Genomic DNA, 19,790 nt, shown 5'->3' with positions numbered 1-19,790 from the left:
AGATCCATGGTGGTCTTTCCTACAAGTGTCTCAGACAAGGGGTGAATATACAGCATTAGTGGAGGCCACAGGGAAATGCCTTGGCCTTGAAACAAAAAAGAAAATGAAAAATAAACTGTTCCAGAGAATGCAACAGACCAAACCTCCCCAGTTCTCAAATAGCAAAAAGAAATCATTCAAACAATTTAAAAATGAAATTGTTTTGCAAATCTTTATATTTAACTATATATTTTTTTTATTATTTCTTCGTTAATTTGAAACATTCTGACCAGCTTACATCACTTCAATAACTTATGCTGTTTTCAGAAAAGTGTCATTTCCACATAACATTCATTCCCTGACACGAACTCCAACAGTCATCTTTTCAACTTAGAGCCTTAAGAAAGGCTCTGTGATGAATCTCAAAGTGTTGCAGCAACAAACATGCACGCCAGTCAATTGAGATCCAAGGGGGTTAAATTATATTTCCGTACTCTTCCTCCAGGAATTTGAGGAACAGAACAATGAGAAGAGTCTCTCGGGTCAGTGGAACTCCAAGATGGCAGGGCTGTGGATACACCCCAGTCCTGACGCCTTCCAACTTCACCCAAGCATCGCCCTCAAATCCAGGCAATGCAGCAGGACTTCCAAGGAGGACCAGAGAGGGACAGCCTGGCACTATGGAGGTCTGAAGCTGCTATCCAAAAAAATCCTCCTTTTCTACAAGTTCAGTGCAGGATAAAAGGATCCAAATCAAACTGAAAAACTTATCTTTTTTTTTTTTTTCCTCCCAAGAATAACTGCAAAAGCTTTTAAAGGTCATATTCCACTCCTGTACGCACATCTAGGAGCTTCATCCTATGTTAGATTAATTTTTTTAAAAAAATACATTAAGCTCCCAAAGTAGAATTTGACACCACTGCTTTTGCAATCTTATCATAATATTCCATTACCCGCTTTAGATCCCCCCCAGTGCTGCAAAAGCAATGTATAAGAGTAGCCATTACCTCTTTTTCCGTGGTGGTCCTGGCAGTTCTCGGGCAGGCAGGGGCCCCACAGCGACCAGGCAGACACCGCACACTCGGACAGGCACGGCAGGTCACACAGCTGGGAGGCGGAGGGAGCGGGACCCAGGCATAGCTTCCCATCAACTGGTCTAGCGACTAAGAGGGAAAAAAGAAAAAGGAAAAAAGAAAAGCAGGGCTGTAACTTTGGCACACAGAGCTCCGAGATTTACTGCTGGCCTTAGCTTTCCCGAATGCACCAAGATACGGCACTTTTTTAGGGTCTCAGAGAAAACAGTTAATCCTCTGTCCAGCAAGGCACATTTATCTAAAGTTTTATCTAAAGGCAAGTTTTATCTAAATCATTCATATTCAACAGGCCAATTAAGACGATGCTTAATGGTAAATAGGTGCTTTAAAACTAAATTCAATGCTGATTTTCTACAATGCTGGACCAACAAAACCGGAATCTAATCCCCTGCATTTATGGCCAAGGAGACCTCTTGACCCAGTACTGAAGAGAAAGATGTGTAACAAGGAAATCCAAAAAGCTCACGCTGCAACTGGGAGACAGGCAGAGATGACCAAAGCCTGAGGATGGGGCAATTTCCCCATCCCCTTCAGGGCAGAGCCACCTCAAGACTACAGATGCAGGATCCAGACCTTTCCATTTTCTTCATCTACTTTCAATAAAAATCAAACTGAGCTCTCAGTTTCTTCTACACAGACATATGCAGAAAGGGTCTTTCCTGCCTGGGAGGTGAGATGTTCACCTGAATTCCCTGCACCCAAGGCAGGCACAGATCTCCAAACCTCTTCATCTATGAGATGAGCTGACCCCAAACTCTGCCAAAGTACCACTTTTGTTGATGCTGACAACAAACTTGGAAAGCTGATTCCCTTTGTATTTTCACCTATCATAAGAGATTTCTACTTTCAATTAACTTCTCTTGCCGTTTTATTCGGGGCAGAGGGAGGAAGGAAAAGAAGGGGAAAGACTCTCAAATCTATTTTCTGAGTCATTATATGATATTGCATTTTAATTACATTATGGGCTGAATTTGGCTGTCTCTTTAGATAAATCAATATCAAAGCAGACTTTCAAAAGGCAAAGGCTTGTTTGAGTTTACTCTGCCATGGTATTACCAAGACTTCATTAATTTTTATAGCTACTGAGTTTGTTTTATCCTCATTTTTATTTTTAATGTCTATTTTGCTTTGCTTCCATGCATGGAATTGACTTGAAAAGGATTTACGAAAATATGCCCAATATACAAGTAATCTTTTCTTTTTCTGATATTTTCCCATTTTCTTTAAAATGAATCATTTGAAGAAAAACATCACCTTTTTTTTTTGAAACACAAGACTTCAGTGCTCAAAATCCCAATAGATTTTGATTTGCACATCCTGAAGCTGAGACTTAAGACCAATATCAGTGCTTATGATTCCAGCTCATCAGAATAACAAGATTAAACAACAGATTTAATTCTAAGCTGAAAGATAATATGTCAGTAAAAAAGACCGTTTTCTGAATGATTTCTGAGACACTGTAAAGCCTTTGACATGTTCATTTAGAGATTACAACGAGGTGGCATAAATCCAGTTCACCTGAATGCTAACATAAACAGACCTTTTCTAGAGACCTTGCAAGTGAAGTGACAGACAGAATGAGATAAATATTAGAGATTTAAGGATAGGAATATTTATTTTACCAAGAAGCCTCATGCATGGCTTAACCTGCCTTTCAGCATCAAACTGTATCATTTTTTGAGAGTTCACTTGAAGAAATGAAATAAAATTGAGTGCAGATGGTCAACCCAAGGAATCAAGTCCCGTCCTACTCTGCTGTAACTCGAGGTGTCGTCGTTAGCAATGGCTCTTTCCTCCTCACTGATTTTTAGATTGTTCCCATATTGCAACTTAACTATTTAAATGTGTAAGCCACTAGCTAAAGCAGGTTGGTTCTCCTGCCTCGAAAACTACCCTGCCGAGGGTATTTTACATTTATTTTAGATAAAACAAGAAAAATTTATTACAATAAGTTTAAGGGGCAGGTTTTTGTTGATAGGCGGAGCCTACCAGCCATCCCAGAGTCATGGAGTCTTCCCTGGAGGAAATCCCTGCCTTCCTCTCCCTGAGAACCACCTTCCTGTTGCTACTCCCTCAGGCTGATGTCCTATTTAATTCTAGCATTGGGAGCTCTCTTGCCAGTGTCATGGTTTAACCTGGCTGGCAACTAAACCCCATGCAGCCACTCGCTCATCCTCATCCATCCCTGGGGAATGGGGAGGAGAATTAAAGGGAAAAAGGGAAGGAGGCTCGTGGGTTGAGATAAGAACAATTTAATAATTATAATATAAAATTTAAACTAAGTATGATAAAATAATAATAATATATAAAAATGATGATAATATATTCGAACAAGTGATGCACAGTGTAATTGCTCACCACCTGGTGACCAATGACCACCCTAGCCTGGCAAGTGATCCTGAAACAGATAAGTCCCGACACCGCGATCCCTGACGAGCGAGAGGCCCAGAGAGAGAGAGAACTCCAAGTGTCCTAGAAGAGACTGAGAGAGTCCCTCAAACTTCCCAGTTAACCCACATCTTTACACTGGCCATGACGCTGCATGCTATGGAATACTTCAGTGGCCCGTTTGGCTCTCAGTCCTAAGTCTCAGTTCAAATCATAAGGGGAGTTGTGGACCCCCCGTCCCGGTCATGCTCCCCCCTATCCTGCTGTGCTCCTGCACACTGGCAAGAACATGGGAAGCTGAAAGATGTTTGAGGCCTCAGTGCCAGCTATAAATATATCACCACGCTATCGTTCTCATAACAAATCCCAGACTAGATCCAAAACACAGAGCTCTTCCAGCTACTAAAAAGAAAACTAACTCTGTCCCAGCCGAGACCAGGACACCCAGGACTAACATCCTACTTGTCACTGGAACAAGACTGCTTGTTTACTCACTTCCTTCAGTAATTCTATATGTTCTATAAAATGTAAATCAGAAACTGCAGACTATTCTAATCAAATATCCAAATATATTCTAGGTCTGTGCCAGCTTATTCTCACTCCACACTGACTACAATCCTCCAGTGAAACTCTTCAGAAATAAGACAAGAACAAAAAGAAACAAGATGCATTAATAAATGCATATACAACACAATCCTTTTCCAAAACCAGGCTGGTAAATAGGGCCACAACTTCCAGCATAAAAACCAGTGAGGTCTTCTACAAAACAGTTTCATCCCTTCTTCAGCCATTTGATCGACAACTTTGCTTTCCATTAGTTTTATTTAAAAGCCTGATGGGATTTTTCTATTGCTATTCTTTCATACTCTAATAAATAACTTTTTTCCTTTTTTTTTTTCTTTTTTTTTCCCCTCTTTTTTTTTTTTAAATGAACTATAAGGTGGGGTGTTTCTGTGAATCTTTTAAATGCCAAAATTCTCACACACTGCAGCCTCCAAAAAGGCACAGATAGCCTGGCTGGGGATGGCCTGTTCAGGACAGAAACCTCACATTACACCTATGATAAATGAACACGGCCACTAGGACTGTCTTTATGTACTGGACAAGCTTCTGATTCTGCTTAATAATTGACTTTGTAATGGCATTTTCCAACATTCATACAGCAAAAGTGCTTTTTGCGTAATTATTTTCCTTGAAAATATATTAGCCACTTTTGGGGAGGAAGGAGAAAGGCAGAAGCGAGGGAAGAGTCAGATGGGAGGCAATATCTCTGATTCAAGTAGCAGCTTATTTATTACGCTTGTTCGTACCTTTTAAAATCCTGTGTTCTTCCCAGTCTGTAGAACAAACTTGAAAAAGCAATCAAGCACTAATCTGGGAGCCTCCGAAACATCACACATTTCTATAGCTGTTATATTGGATCTATCCTTTATAAATGTGTCTACAGCTGTTCCCAGCTCCACTGTCTGCCTCAAGTTTGAATTTTACTATTTGCTGTTATTTTCAGGTTATTGCTACCAGCAGGAGATAATAAATTGGGTTCTAAAATACCTTGTTTCCTCATATGTTTTTACCGAGGTAGTGACTTGGGGGAAAGGTGGAAGACGAAATCTGGTCTGATATGATTATTTCCATAATGTAATTTTAAGCCAATAAATAAATTATCTGTGAATATAGTCATATGGACACATACTTGCAGGCATACACACCAATGCAATGATGACCAGAGAGAGGGAGAAATGTATAGGACAGCATTTTGGTGGCAAAGATTCCTTTCAAATTGAGTTTATTACTCCTCAGGAGGTAAATAAGACTTTTTTTCCTGGACCTTCGCTTAATTCCCCTTTTACAATGAAAAAAACAAGTATTTCTGCTATTAACACCTAAAGGAGACATTTCTAAATATCGCCACATATCTGGAATACAAGTAAAGAATGAGGACTGTCTCCAATATACTAGTGCCACCATATTTTAGCTACTATTCTATTCTCAAGGCAATAAATCCAGATGTTTACCTCATGTTTTGGCAAAACTAAGCCAAATTAACCATTGCCAGGATATAAGAAAGGGAAGGAGTATCTTTGTAAATGTTCTCATTGCTTTTGCCAGGACTTATAAACCAAAGACAAGACACTTAGATCAATATGAAGGGAAATTACCTGAGAAAATGACAAAGAAATGAGGTGTGTTACAAAAACGCCTATATGTGTAAAACATAATAGGGATAAATGAGCACAACATTTGTAAGCAATTTATATAACCTGAAAGACTTTTTTTTTTTATAGCAAAAACAAAAGATTAGATAAAGGAGAAATGGTGAATGTAATTTAACTAGCCTGGAAACAACAGCAACCCTAGTCCCGTGCCTCCCTCTACGCGTGATGGAAAGGGTGCCTTTACGCTTTTAAGAAGAAACAATTAGTTTTGAAGCCACAAGGCACAAAGTTGAAGTCCTATTTTCAATTAAAATCTATTTAATAGACAAGAAACAGAGTATGAATAGAGGGCTAATCACAGCATGAAAGAGGGTTAATAGCAGATTGCCAAGAGCAACAACAGTTTAATGTATTTCAGAACAATAAAGATCCTCACAATTTTATTAAAGTGACACAGGGTATTAGCACTCCATGGAATAAAAAGTTTCCTTGTGTCCATCTCCTCTGCTGTACAACAGGATCCTGACCCCAACTGGGATATTGTGTTGTTTCACTACAGCAGAATTTGTAGAAATTATTGACAGAAACTGCAGATCTGGCAAAAATTCAGAGTGAACATGGGGCTTCCCACCAGCAGTCACAAGACTGAGCAGACCAGAAGTGACAAGTCATTAAGAGCGTCCAAGAAAAACAGCGGAGGAAACAGGGATGGCTGGGATGCCAGTGAAGGCAACGACAGGAAGGAAAAAGGGATTCTCCAGCATATTCAAACCTTAGAATCATAGAATCGTTGAGGTTGGAAAAGACCTTTAAGATCAAGTCCAACTGTTACTCTAGCACTGCCCAGTCCACCACTAAACCATGGTCCTTAAGCACCACATCTATTCGCCTTTTAAATACCTCCGTGGATGGTGACTCAACCACTCCCCTGGGCAGCCTGTTCCAATGCTTGACAACCCTTTCGGGGAAGAAGTTTTTCCTAATATCCAATCTAAAATCTCCTGGCGCAACTTCAGGCTGTTTCCTCTTGTCCTATCGCTTGTCACTTGGGAGAAGTGAATGACCACCACCTCGCTACAACCTCCTTTCAGGCAACTGTAGAGAGCGATAAGGTCTCCCTTGAGCCTCCTTTTCTCCAGGCTGAACAACCCCAGTTCCCTCAGCCCCTCCTCCTAAGACTTGTGATCCAGACCCTTCACCAGCCTCGTTGCCCTTCTTTGGACATGCTCCAGCACCTCAATATCTTTCTTGTAGTGAGTGGCCCAAAACTGAACACAGTGTTCGAGGTGCAGTCTCACCAGTGCTGAGTACAGGGGGACAATCCCTTCCCTAGTCCTGCTGGACACACTATTTCTGATACAAGCCAGGATGCTACCGGACCTCTTGGCCACCTGGGCCCACTGCTGGCTCATACTCAGCCAGTTGTCGCCCAACATCCCCAGGACCTTTCCGCCAAGCAGTTTTCCAGTCACTCTGCCCCAAGCCTGTATCATTTCACAGCTGGCTGTTATCCCGAAAAGGCCACTAGATGCTGGAAATCACTGGGACTGACTGCCAGAGAAAGTGAGAGAAGACACAGGGAAAACAAGGAAGAAAACCCAAAGGTGAGGATATACTTCATGAAAGCCTTGTATGAGCGTTTTTGCCTATTGCTAAGTTTAGTATTCATTCAACAAGAAGGAGCACCAAGGAGCAGAAATTCGTTCAGTGAATGGAGCATCACTGCAGGATTCCTGGTACCACGAGAAAAGCACCACTATGGATGTGTCTATGACACTGGGACACAGCACAGGTGGCTCAAAGCTAAGCTAGTGATGCTCTAAGCAAGTCCACTCATGGCATAGCCATGCCAGCTCGGATCCTGAGAGCAGTGGGGCTGCTCCATACAGAGCTGGCCCAACTTCACAAGCTTGATTTATCTCGAATGTCTCCTGTTCTAGGACCAGCCAAGCCTCCATTGGCTTCCTTATCTCTCGCCAGTGTCCCAGTTTGTGGTGTAGCCTCGTACATACAAATCCTTTTATTTTTTCATCTAACTCAACATTATTGTTTGAACAATGCAGCTCCCCATCCTTGTAACAACGGGACAAAATTACTCAGAATGAACCGTCACTGTTTTGAATAAAATTAATCCAGTTCCAGTGGCAGGAAATAACAACAAAAATACAAATGCAATTAAAATCTCAGCTTTCAAAGACAAAGCCCTGAACTAAAACCTAGTATCTCCTATGAATTGACTGGGCAGCATATTATTTGCTCCATACCAAAGCCAGCTATATAAATAAAAGTATTTATAAAGGGATAAATATTTCATGGTAATATCAAATAGCTTGTTGACAAAAAAAGGCATATTCTTTCTAAACCACCTTTTAGAAGGCACTCTTCTTTCACTGTCGAAGTCTTTTTATACATTATTCTCTTCATTTTACTTTAATTAGTTTCTAGACATGAAAGAACTGAAAATATTACACCTCTAAAAGACATTAGGGAAAATGTTTTTTCCCCTAATGGATTCAAACTAAAATTTTTGAAATAAGCATTTAAACACTACTGTCAAGCACTGCAGCGATCTGAATAAAATCATTTCCTCTCTTGCTTCTAAAGGGTTTCCCCTGAAGAAGCCAGCTGTTACATATTTATTTTTCCATTATGTGAGTTGTATCTCATAAATTCTGCTCAGCATTTGGTGAGCTTACAGATCAATAACTCGGCATCCCAGCAATATAAATCTGATGCAGACTAGCCTGAATATCTTTTACACTTCAGAGGTCTATTTCTCATCTTTTCAATCCACTTCGGTCATCTCAATGATAAATAACTAGTTTGGGATAAGAGAGATCCTTAGTGGGGGTTTCTTCCACCTGAGAACATGGTTTCTGTGAGTCAGGTCAACTCAGCGCCAGGCTGGATGCTCCTGTTGCTGCACCACAAGCCGGTCAAACAAAGCTTTTTTCACACCACTGCTGACCATCCATTCTCTTCCTTCCATGGTCCTAGTCAAGTTTTCTCATTACTAATATATTCTAACCTATTCCTTTTCAATTTCATAAACCAGACAAAGACAACAGGATTTAAACATCAAAGTCCCTAAATTCTAATTTCCGTAGAGTAAATCAACCTTCTCATTCCTGTGGCTTCACCAGCATAAACTTGGAAAAAAACCAAACCAAAACAACAACTGTGTGCATATAATATAGGGCTCGTACTCCATACAGGGTTCATATTCATTCCAACAGTGCATATCCCGTGCCAACTCCTACGGACAGTTTATCTCCAGCAACACAGTCTTTTCCCAATAAATATGCAGGATGATAACAGTCATAAATGACAACAACCTGCACAACCAATTTATTGTTTCTAAAGAGTCGGACCTGGTGGCTCTCAAGACAGCTAGCACCCAAGGGGATGGTGGCACGTTCAGACAGAACTTCTGGTTGGTATTTTTCTCTTCTTGAAACTACTCCCATAGTTTATTGAACAGATGCCATATGTACCAATTTGAAACACTAATCCCCCAGAAGACTTGCATCGGAAGATCATGATTCAGAGCAGAACAAAGAACTTGCAGGGAAGAAAATGTGGCACCCTTATTAAGAAACAGAGCTTACAGAGCAAAGAAGGCACCAGCACATATTTTAGAGCTAAAAAAGACAAAAGGACAGAAAGAAAGGGATGAGAATAAATATGGAATAATACAAGATATGAATGAAAAGAGTCTTCAAATTCATGTCTCCGCAGCTCCAAAGATGCATTAATTTCTGGAAAATAAAACACAGTGCCAAAACATTTCCCATATGGGTATTACGAATAGTCTGAAATCTCGAATATTTTGTGGAAAACAAGAAATGATAAAGGCCATAAAATGATCATAGATGAAAGTGCAGGAGAATGTTTTCACTTTCAGACTATGTGGGAATTCTGTCAGTCAAGTGGCTTGTAAGACAGAAATCCATAAGAGAAAACACACAGGAATGGATCAGAAAGTAACCATTAGACCTGAAAAGGTAATTGAGCATTTACTAAGTCTTGAATTGTAAACAGACTAAAGGAGTTTTTGCTGCTACAGCTGGTGACACACAAGTTTATATCAAAAAAAAATCTGATGCAAGATGAACCAGGTGGAATGGTATCCTAAAAATCAAGCAAAAATGGGTATAGGCAAGAGAACTACAGTGGAATAAGTAAGTCAAGAAATTATGTCTACTAACAGGTGAGGGTTGAATATCTTCCAAAAGAAAGAGAGATATAAAAGTAATAGACTTCTATAAGAAATAGTTTTGCAGGGTTAACACTACAAGGTATCTAAGAATAACGAAGGCACAACTACGTCACACACCTGCTACTGAAATCCAACATCAAATAAAAATAAATATATGGAGACAAATATGATGGAGACATTCATTAGGCAGAAAAAAAAAATTTTAAGCAAAACTTTACAACTTTTGTCCTGGTTTCGATTGGGATAGAGTTAATTTTTCTTCCGAGTAGCTGGTACAGTGCTGTGTTTTGGATTTATGCTGAGAATAACGTTGATGACACACTGATGTAGTTGTTGCCAAGCAATGCTTACATTAAGCCAAGGACTTACTCAGCTTATACTGCCCTGGCCCTCCCAGCTTCTTCTCCACAAGAAGGTGGAAGGGGACACAGCCAGGACAGCTGACCCAAACTGCCCAAAGGCATACGCCACACTGTAAGACATCATGCCCACTAAATAAGCTAGAGGGAGCTGGCTGGGGTGGCAATCACTGCTCAGGGACCAGCTGGGTGTCCCTCGGTGGGTGGTGAGCAGCTGCATCACTTCTTTTTCTTGGGTGTTGTCTCTTTTTTTTGTGTTGTTTTTCCTTTTCATTACAATTTCATAGTAGTAGTAGTAGCAGTAGTATTTTATTTTATTTCAATTAAACTGTTCTTATCTCAACCATGAGTTTTCTTACCTTTTTTCTCTGACTCTCTCCTCCATCTCACTGAGGAGGGAGGGGAATAGTGAGTGAGCAACTGTGCGGTGCTCAGTTGCTAGCTGGGGTTGAATCACAACAACCTTATACAGGTATGAGAATTTAATGTGAATTTTCAGACGGAAAATAAGAAAGATGAAGAAGATAGAAAACAGTAATGATTTGCTGGTGAGATGGTAATAAGAGATACGTTTTATTAGTCAAGTTTACTATGCTGGGTAACAATAAAGAAAACTGAAGGAAGAACAGCATTTCACAAAGGTCTTTTCAGTCCTGTAATTATAACTTAAGCAGACAGGCTCCAAAAAACATTATAAGAAAATTCTGAAAGTGAGAGGTAAATTGGATCTCATTCAAACAAGTAAAAGAGAAAAAAACATCAAGATATGTAAGGCACAAATTTTATGAAAGAATGACAGGGCAGGCAGATCCCTAGTTAGAAAGCTACAGAAAATACGGAGAGAATAGCAATCCCAGTCACTAGGGACGGGAGGTAACTAAGTTCAGAGAAGAGACGAAATGATTCTGGAGAATTTTGTAAAGGATGCCATCCGCCAGACTACTGATAAAGAGTTATACTCTCCAAAAAGCAAAATTTAATTAGAAAACAAAAGGATACTCCCTGGCCTTCAGGAGAGAAGGTAAAAGATTCCTGAGGAAGACAACTAAATGTAGGAACCTTATATGTTTATTAACTGTTTGAACATAAACAGACACTATTCCTAGATTCTAAAGGAATTTTAATTCCCATATTATTGGACTTATTTATTGTGATTGAGAGGAGAGTTGTATTGCCAAACAAGGAGAGAGATATCATAAACTGATCATTGCATAAATTCTTCCCTACTTTTACCAAATGTCTTTTTGTCAATACACTGGAGATTGTTAGATAGCAATGTTCACCCAGATTAATTAAAATCTATTAGCCGAAAAATTTGTTGTGGGAAAACATTTCAGATAACATTTTATAAAATCAGCAGTCACAGAAAAATCGTATCTCAAACCAGGAAAAAACATTTACAAAATAGAAGAAAATATGTGTGATCCATGTTAGCAGTGTCTGGCTTTGAAAATAAGTTGAGGATCTGCATTTCTGCTTTATTTAAAAGAGCTTCCATATGAGTGAACAGATTTACATTAAAAAAGAAGTATGAAGAGTGTAATCACCACCACATCTACAGTTTGTTCCAGGCACAGGGATCAGAGCATCCAGAGATGAAGGGCAGAAGGGGCAATTGGAGCTGTACCATAGGTAGCTCACTTGCATATTCTCTGCTACTTTTTGTGCAAAATTTGTCTCCTCCTTAAAAGCAACATCACTTCAAACAGGTAGATTTGCCACTTCCATCTCTGAATATCAAAAGAACAATGATAAACTTGAAGTATTAGATGACCACCTCGCTGTGAAAATCAAGCATTATGAATTTAAATGTGTTAAAATTCAATGAGATACTTAAAGAAAAAAACACAAGGATCCATTTAAAGCCAATTATGTTAAAGTTCAGTCTAAACTAACAGAAGCCAAACAACTGAACAGAGATGTGGATTCCTTGGACAGAACAGCACAGTCTCTTAACTTCGGTGCCTATACATTGGCTTACCTACACACAGAAATACAGACATCTGAATGACACAACACTTCACACATTTACCAAGTGTTCCCTGCCAGCTTCCACTAGATGTTAAGAGTCTCAGAATGCAAGAATATTACAAAGGAGTTCAAAGACTGGAAAACTTTCTGCCTCCAAATACTCATCACCCGTGTTAAAAGTATGACTTCTTCCTTAAGGCCTAAAAAAATATTTAACTTTGCTTGGATCAAGACAGAGATTTCTTAGTTAGGGCACCTCTTGGGGGTAAGATATGAAATCTTACCAATGCATTTCTGAAAGTAATATCTGAATGAGTTTTCCATTTCCAGTATCTTCAAGTTGTAATTTTATAATCAAAATACAGAAAGATTTCAGCAGATTTTACCTTCTGAACAACTGATATATAGGGACTGGAGAAAACAGGGGCTCCCTTTCTAAATATACACATTTTAATAAAAGAAGAAATAGATGGGAAGACTAAGCAAATGAAAAATGGGAGAGTTATCCTTGGGGGATAAAAGAGCTTTGGGCAATATGTATAAATACATCACAGATGGTACGTGTCTCCAACTAGGATTCTACGGATTTTATCCAAGAACGTTACTAGAGAGACCACGGGACAAAATCTTCTTTCGCATATGTCACTGGGCCTAGGTCCAAATTCTCATTGGAAGTAACCAGAAGAATAACAACTGTGATGGATGGTAATACCCTATTAGATTCGCTTGTTTGATTCCTGAATGATCCCTTTAAGGACACTCAAGAGGTGAAGAAAGAAAAATCACTGTACTTTTGATGGTAGCAATTAGACTCCGTATTTGCTTATAGATAGAAGGATTAACTTCCTCGTCTTCTCGCCATCACTGAAAAAATGGTGCAATAAAATATGAGATGCCCTAGTGATGATTAAAAGTATTCCATCAGCTCAGATTGCCAGAAAAGAGGCTAGAAAAGATGTCATTCCTTATTTATTCAAAGAACAAGAATTGAACAGCTAGTAAATGAGACACGCCGAATATTACTGGATAGGGAGGGATAATAAGAAAGGCTTTCCCTCTTCCTATTTGCATGCGACTATGTTGACAGTAGATGGGGTTCTCACTTTCTAAGGACTACTGCAAATCTGCACTACTGCCTTGAAACAGCAGTAATAATTTATACCTTGTACAATGCTCTGCACATTTGTGGGGTTTTTTTTTTCAGTTGCCTATATGAAACTTTTTTTTTTTTTTTAAGAAAGGGTCAGAATTGTGAAAACAAGGAATAAGTAACCCAATGTTTTCTTTTGGTTGAGGTGAGGGCTTGCAATTTTTAAACTGAACTGAACTTTGAACAAGGGAAAAACCTGCAGGTGATCACACACTGGATACACAGCACCAATTCTGTTATGAATTATGTTGGTGTAAGGGTTTCAGGTGCACTCCTCTAATCTTCTTGAGTAATTCACAATACTGAAAAAGAATAAAGAAGTGTGAATGAAGCCAGTTAAAGCTTGCTGCTCACTAACTTGCTGTACACTGGCTGCATGAACCACAGAAGCGGTGAAAGGATGAAGACAGTCAAGAAATGGTACACACTCCTCACCAACAGCACTTTTCTTACTTTGAAAGTCATGTCCATCGCACACTTGTGTAAGAACAACAGAGGCGAGTTTGTGTTGGGAGAGCAAGGTAGTGCCAGATGTTTGGTCCCTTCACGAGGGACACGTGAAGCAGCAGCTATGTATGGAGTGAGCAGAGATTAAAACGGGTCTGGTTTTGTATAATCTCAGAGTCTGTGTGGGATGCAAGGACACACTGGGCATCCAGGAAACATTTGCTTTGCCTTTGTAAGTAAATAAATCCAAGATATGATATTGTGTTCTTATTATCTTACATCTCTGCTCAAACACATATTCTGCAAGAACACTACATAGAGTAAATAAAACAGCCTAAGATGAATTATTCATCACACATCAGTATCTACTTATTGTTCTTCTAAAAGAAAAATAACTCACTTCCAGAGTCCAAAAACCGTCTGTCTGCTCAGAAGTTGTGACAATATTATTTTTGCTTTCTCCTTCAAATCACAAGAAAGATTGTGTATCAATCCGAAGCAGAGGCTAAAGCCATATCTGGAATGGAGTGTGACATTTTTTTTTATACTCTAAACCAGGACTAAAACCACAGATAAATGGATTCAGCTACTGAGGGGACAGGCTACCTGATTTATGTGAGAGGAAGAAAACTCAACTCCAAGCAAAATTTAGCTCCTTCACCCTTTGAAACCCTCCCATACAAGTACACCTACAGAACTGGCATCAGTTCACCCTGGAAGGTTGTGGCTCCTGGCATTTCCTCAGGACCCTGAGGACCATGCCCACTGATGCTGAGTAACACCTCCCTGTGTAAGCACGGATACAATGAGGGCATTAGCTACTCAAAGTCTATTTATGACTGCATGTTATCTTTTTTGTCTCCCTCGTTTCTCTTACTCAGATCTCCTTGGGCCAGACAATTCAGAATGACCCTAAGCACGTACCTTCCTTCAGACGGTGCATCCCGATTTCTGCGGTGATTTGTACACAATAGACCTCCCGGGTTTGTATACCACCTCCACAAAGGCCTACGTGTTTGTGGTGGCGAGGGTCCTGCTGGTCAAGGAGGAGAGACACTTGGCAAGCTTTCCATTCAGAAGTCCTCCAGGCAAACCTTTGGAAATAAAAGAGACCAGGTAAAACAAGTTTTTGAAAAGACTACGGGTGAGGAAGTGGTACTTTATTAGATGACAAAATACAATTGGTTTAATCTTTATAGCAGCACTTCCCAGTTCAAAACAGGGAATGTTCTGAAACAATTTGAGTGTTAAATTTACAAAGGTTAAGTATTTGTTATTTGTCTGGAGCACTTGTGTAAAATTTTTCACATAGCACTAATCTCCAAGGCGTTCTGAAACACTAAATCACCCTGACAAACCCTTTGAGCAGGGTGCAAAGAAGGAATGAAGATTAAGAGGTTCGATTAAGTGTAAAAACTAGTTTTCAAACATGTTGCTGAAACCACTAGACCACCCCTCTCTGCCAAGGGCCAAATGCCTCACTCTGAAACGCACTTAATAGCTAAAACCCTACATATGTCAACGGAGTCTCAAGCACCAGGTGGCTTTTCTACAGGTGACAGCTTTATGAACACCTAGGGCACTACCAATTTCTGCAAGGGACTGGCTAAAGTAACTCAGTTCTCTCACTTCAGTTTCCAGAAGTTGCGATACACAGCAAGCTCCAGATAAAATATTTCCGTTCCATATTGAGTTCACACCTAAAGAGCATTAACAGTTTTCAGGGAAGCACAGATGTGTGAATGCTGTACAGACAATCGTCATTGGTATGTACCAGCTTAAATGCCAGGAAGAACTTATTAAAACTATAGGGAAAACAGCACTGTGTATTAGTGGAAAGCAAAAGTTATTTCCCATCATGTCTGAAAATGTAGAGTATTTTTCTAATATAACAGTTTTCACAGGCATAATTCATTTCGATTCACAGGTCACAGCATCAGTAAAGTAAATAAGAGCCCGAAGTCTTTCTTAGCTTCCCAAATGCAAATCTTAGGCAATATTGGTTTTATAACCAATCTGTTCACACTTCCGCTGCTTTATTCCTTTGCTCCTCTAAATTTCATAGTTTACTTTTTCTATACAACCTTTGGGGTTTGTGTAATGTAAAGGATGCAAAATAATTTCTTTCTTTTATCCTCAAGAAAAACGCTCTCTCCTGTTACAGCAGATTCACGGTTGTTAAAACTACAGATGTTTGTTAACCTGCGGATTGATCACTGTAAGCTCAAGCGCAACGAGGTGCCTCTACAGAAAAAGTCTTCCATGTTGTAATTCCGTGTATTCTCCAAAGTGAGTATCTGTTCCTGACTACAGCGATGGCAAGGAAACATGCATCTCAAAATCATACGAAAAATAAATAAATACATTAGCTTGCCTGAGCACACATCAATGTTCTCTTAACTTATGTTGTAAATACAGGCATAAGAATGATTTCTAGCCACGAAGCACTTAGGAATTTTGTAACATACTCATGGAAAACGTTTGTGAATACTGCCAATTACTTTTAATTTGCAGGTACTTTTAAGATGAGCTGTCATGCTCTCTTAAATAATATGCAGTATCATGTGCAAATTTGGATACACTCACAGGGTTTATTACCAACAGAGAAAACAATAAAGAATACAGTTTTCACATGACAAGCATGAAATACTTGAACTCCCACAACATATAAAGCACAGCCACAGATTTTTTCTTCTAGTAGTTCCCTCTGGAAACTCCTAATCACGTTTCTTAGGCTTGCAGTGTTAAATGCAACCTTCCTCTTATCATAAAGGCAATGAAAAGTGCTCTTCATCAGACATCAGGTGAAGAGGATTCCTCCTCCACACCACTTCAGGACATTGTGCTCTTCAAGTCTATGCTTTCAAAGCTAGAAGCTTAAATATAGAACACACACATCTTTCCAGAGACACGGAAATAGTTGGTTTAGGGAAGTATTTCTTAAAACAATAATTGGCTAAAGACAAACTGATTATCAATATCTGGCTTAGGTAGCCAGCTGTCAACTCTAGATCCTAAAGACTGCTTTCCAGAGGTGTGAGCACCTCCTTCTCCTATTCAGTGTGAGCTGTGGGAGTTAACACCTACAAAAATGGGGCCATCAGTGATTAAAATTATGCAAAATAACTAAATCTGAGCTCAGAGATAATTAAACTTCATCAGCACCTGAATTTAAAAAAAGAAAAAAAAATCCATTTAGATATTTTCGCAGAGTAAGTGGATACTGTGCTACACTGCAGAGCAGTCTTTAATGAACAGCTATCGGCTGCTCCAGCCAGGAATTGCTCTGCTGTGAGCTCCTTAAAGCCTCAGCCCCATCAGTCCATCTTGTTTTTTTTTCCCGCTGGGCATGCCCTCAGCTGCCCGGAGTTTTCCGGTAACAAATCTTGACCCCAAGCATTAGTTGTTTAAAAGATACATGTTTTCACAGCCACTAACAAGCCCACTACACCAGAAACACATCCAAGGGATTGCTGTCCCACTGAGTGGGAAGCCTAATGCAAGACCTTTCCAGCCGGCTGTGGTCACCTCAGACAGCTTTGCAGCAGACTCTTTGCAGGGTTGTAAGCAGTGTGGTCGATATGTGGTTCATAGATTTCTAGGTTGGAAAAGACCTTAGAGATCATCGAGTCCAACCATCCCTAATCCCCATTAAACCATATTCTCAAGTAGATCATCCACCCTATTCTTAAACACATCCAGGGATGGGGACTCAACCACCTCCCTGGGCAGCTTATTCCAGTGGCTGACAACCCTTTCAGAGAAGAAATACTTCCTAACATCCAACCTGAATCTCCCCTGACTAAGTGTATACCCATTTCCTCTTGTTCTATCACCCATCACTAATGTAAAGAGCCCTTCCCCCACCTCCCCACCATCTTTTCTCAAGTATTTATTAGTGGTATGAGTTTCCCCTTTTACACTAAAGACAATGAGAATTAACATTACTTAATGAAGAGAAACTGACTGCATAATCTCTACTCATATTTATCCAGAAGCTCGTTAATAGCCATTAAAGAAACAAGATTACTGGCTGGCATATACTTCGGGGTTTTTGTAACTTTGGCAACCTCAAGCCAGTACTTGCAAACGATTAGCAATATCCACGGTGGGTTTACCACATGACTGTGATTTCTCCAACTGAACGAAGATGACCAAACCCACCAAAGCCACTACAGACATTCTGTTGCTAGAGGAGACCGTACCAGAAATGCGCTGTATCAGCGTTAAGCTAAGCGGCCAATACCCCATTCACCATTCCCAGGGGTGGTTCCAGTTTTTGACAATACTTTTTGAGTTACAGAAGGTCTAGCTACTTCAAAGATTGCCAGACCCCACTGCCAATGGTTAGAGTACCAGCTAGATAACATCCCAAACGCAGACCTCCAGAATCCACAGACAGCTATATCAGTCTGCTTAAGAAATCAGGCAAGCAAAATCTGCTAGTTTAGAAACAATGAAGTGCATACTTGAGGTGTCTAGGAGGGAACTTGGCTGATAAAAGTTTTTCACATCTTTTCACATCATAAGCAGTGCTCTGAATTTCCCTGCTAAACAGCCAGTTGAGGAAGCAGAAGAGCAGGTCCCATCGGTTTCTGTTATGATCAAGGCAAAGCGTGCTCTTGCACTGCGACACCGAACCACAGCCACAGGAGAAGGGTCCAGCATGGAGTTGGAAAAATCAAAGCTTCACCATGGCTGGTTCCTAATCCGAGGGGAGGCAACAAAGCTGTTCAGCTAAATGGAGGTCATTGCTGCATGACCAAGACCAGTGAAGGTCGAAGGGCTGAAGAGTAGCGTTTTTACTGTTCCCCAAGCGTAACTCCAGCAGCCTACCAGCATGGTTCACTGCATTGCCTTACAAGTCTGTCCTACTTCACACTAATGCCTTATCTTTAATTGGGGCACATAAAGACCCTCATTTATAAAGTGATACCATCACACCCATATCTCAGCAGTAACGTCAAGCCTTTTGAAAAAATTAGGTCTTTCCCATTTTCCATCATTTAACTTATGAAAAGCTTTGAATTTCCAACAAAGCAAAGAGAGTTTTTTTCTAAATCCCGGTCTTGTTACATAGCAACCACAACCAAAATGAAAGATTTAAAGACATAATCGTAATTCTGGAAAATCTACCTATTCCCAGTGAAGACGAAAGCTACACATCCAGGATAAAAATGATATAATACATTGTTTTAAAACTGATGACTCAGTGACAGCTATGCAACAAACAAGTGCTCAATATCTTTCCAATTTATAGTAACCTCTTGGTCTCTTTAGTCTATAGACTTATGCTCTTAGTGCTTACACAAGTTTTATATCGTATATATCCATTCACTTTAATTGAACTGTCCCAAATTTATATCACAATAAAAGAAAGTAGAATCACCTCCTGTGTATTTAAGCTTTTTAAGCCCTTAATCTAATCCCTTCAGAACAAATAACCAAAAGTAAAATACAGCACAAAGCTCTGGAGTCCTACATGCAGTTAAAATGTTTTATTTTCTTGCATTGAAACTATTGATCAAAGAAGTTATTGCAAACTTCAACCATAAAATTAAAAGCCCTTCCCATTTAACAGCAAATTTACACTAATTGTCATGTACCTGTGACGAGACCTTTAACTTGCAGCCTTGCCATGGACATAGAGGTAATACTTAACAGAGCAGTTTTGAAGCTGAAGGTATTTTTTTCCCCTCAGGATCCTTTTAGGAGGCCGGAATATAACTTCAACCATCTCCCCCTGCTGAATACAACTCTGCAAGTGCTGCCTCTGAGCTGCTGCTTTCCTATGTTGGTGGATATAGTCTGCAATAACGTACCTTCATTCAGTCATCGGGTGCTCTCTGTCCCTGCATTAAAAACAAACAGCCTCTAGAGAATCCTCCTTCCTTCTCCTGCTCAGAGACTTGCTCTCTTTCTGGTCTTTGTCCTCACCCATTTCCCTTGCCGTGCCTGGAATATGCTTTGGAAAATTCTTGCCCAAAGAACAAACGTAAAGGAAAGGCTACTTGTCTTAAAATCAAC

The 19,790-nt window shown here is 39.9% G+C and overlaps 1 protein-coding gene across 2 annotated transcripts in view; it reads right to left on the bottom strand.

Moving 5' to 3' along the window:
* The window catches only part of THSD7B (thrombospondin type 1 domain containing 7B), a 278,232-nt gene that overhangs the window by 191,574 nt on the left and 66,868 nt on the right, over positions 1–19,790 (bottom strand). Inside the window, exons 4-6 of one of the 2 annotated variants that reach the window (XM_086615669.1) lie at positions 14,688–14,857; positions 4,772–4,798; positions 987–1,142 (exon numbers count right to left, since the gene is read on the bottom strand). In XM_086615669.1, the coding sequence (XP_086471795.1) occupies positions 987–1,142; positions 4,772–4,798; positions 14,688–14,857 (353 nt within the window). The remainder of the gene's footprint in view (positions 1–986; positions 1,143–4,771; positions 4,799–14,687; positions 14,858–19,790) is intronic. The other variant, XM_086615670.1, reaches the window with a different exon arrangement.

This window comes from Tauraco erythrolophus, chromosome 8 (genome assembly GCF_009769465.1).
Source record: "Tauraco erythrolophus isolate bTauEry1 chromosome 8, bTauEry1.pri, whole genome shotgun sequence".
Classification (NCBI taxonomy): Eukaryota; Metazoa; Chordata; class Aves; order Musophagiformes; family Musophagidae; genus Tauraco; species Tauraco erythrolophus.
The sequence above is the reverse complement of the archived record's forward strand: the minus strand, read 5'-3'. Positions and strand labels throughout refer to the sequence as shown.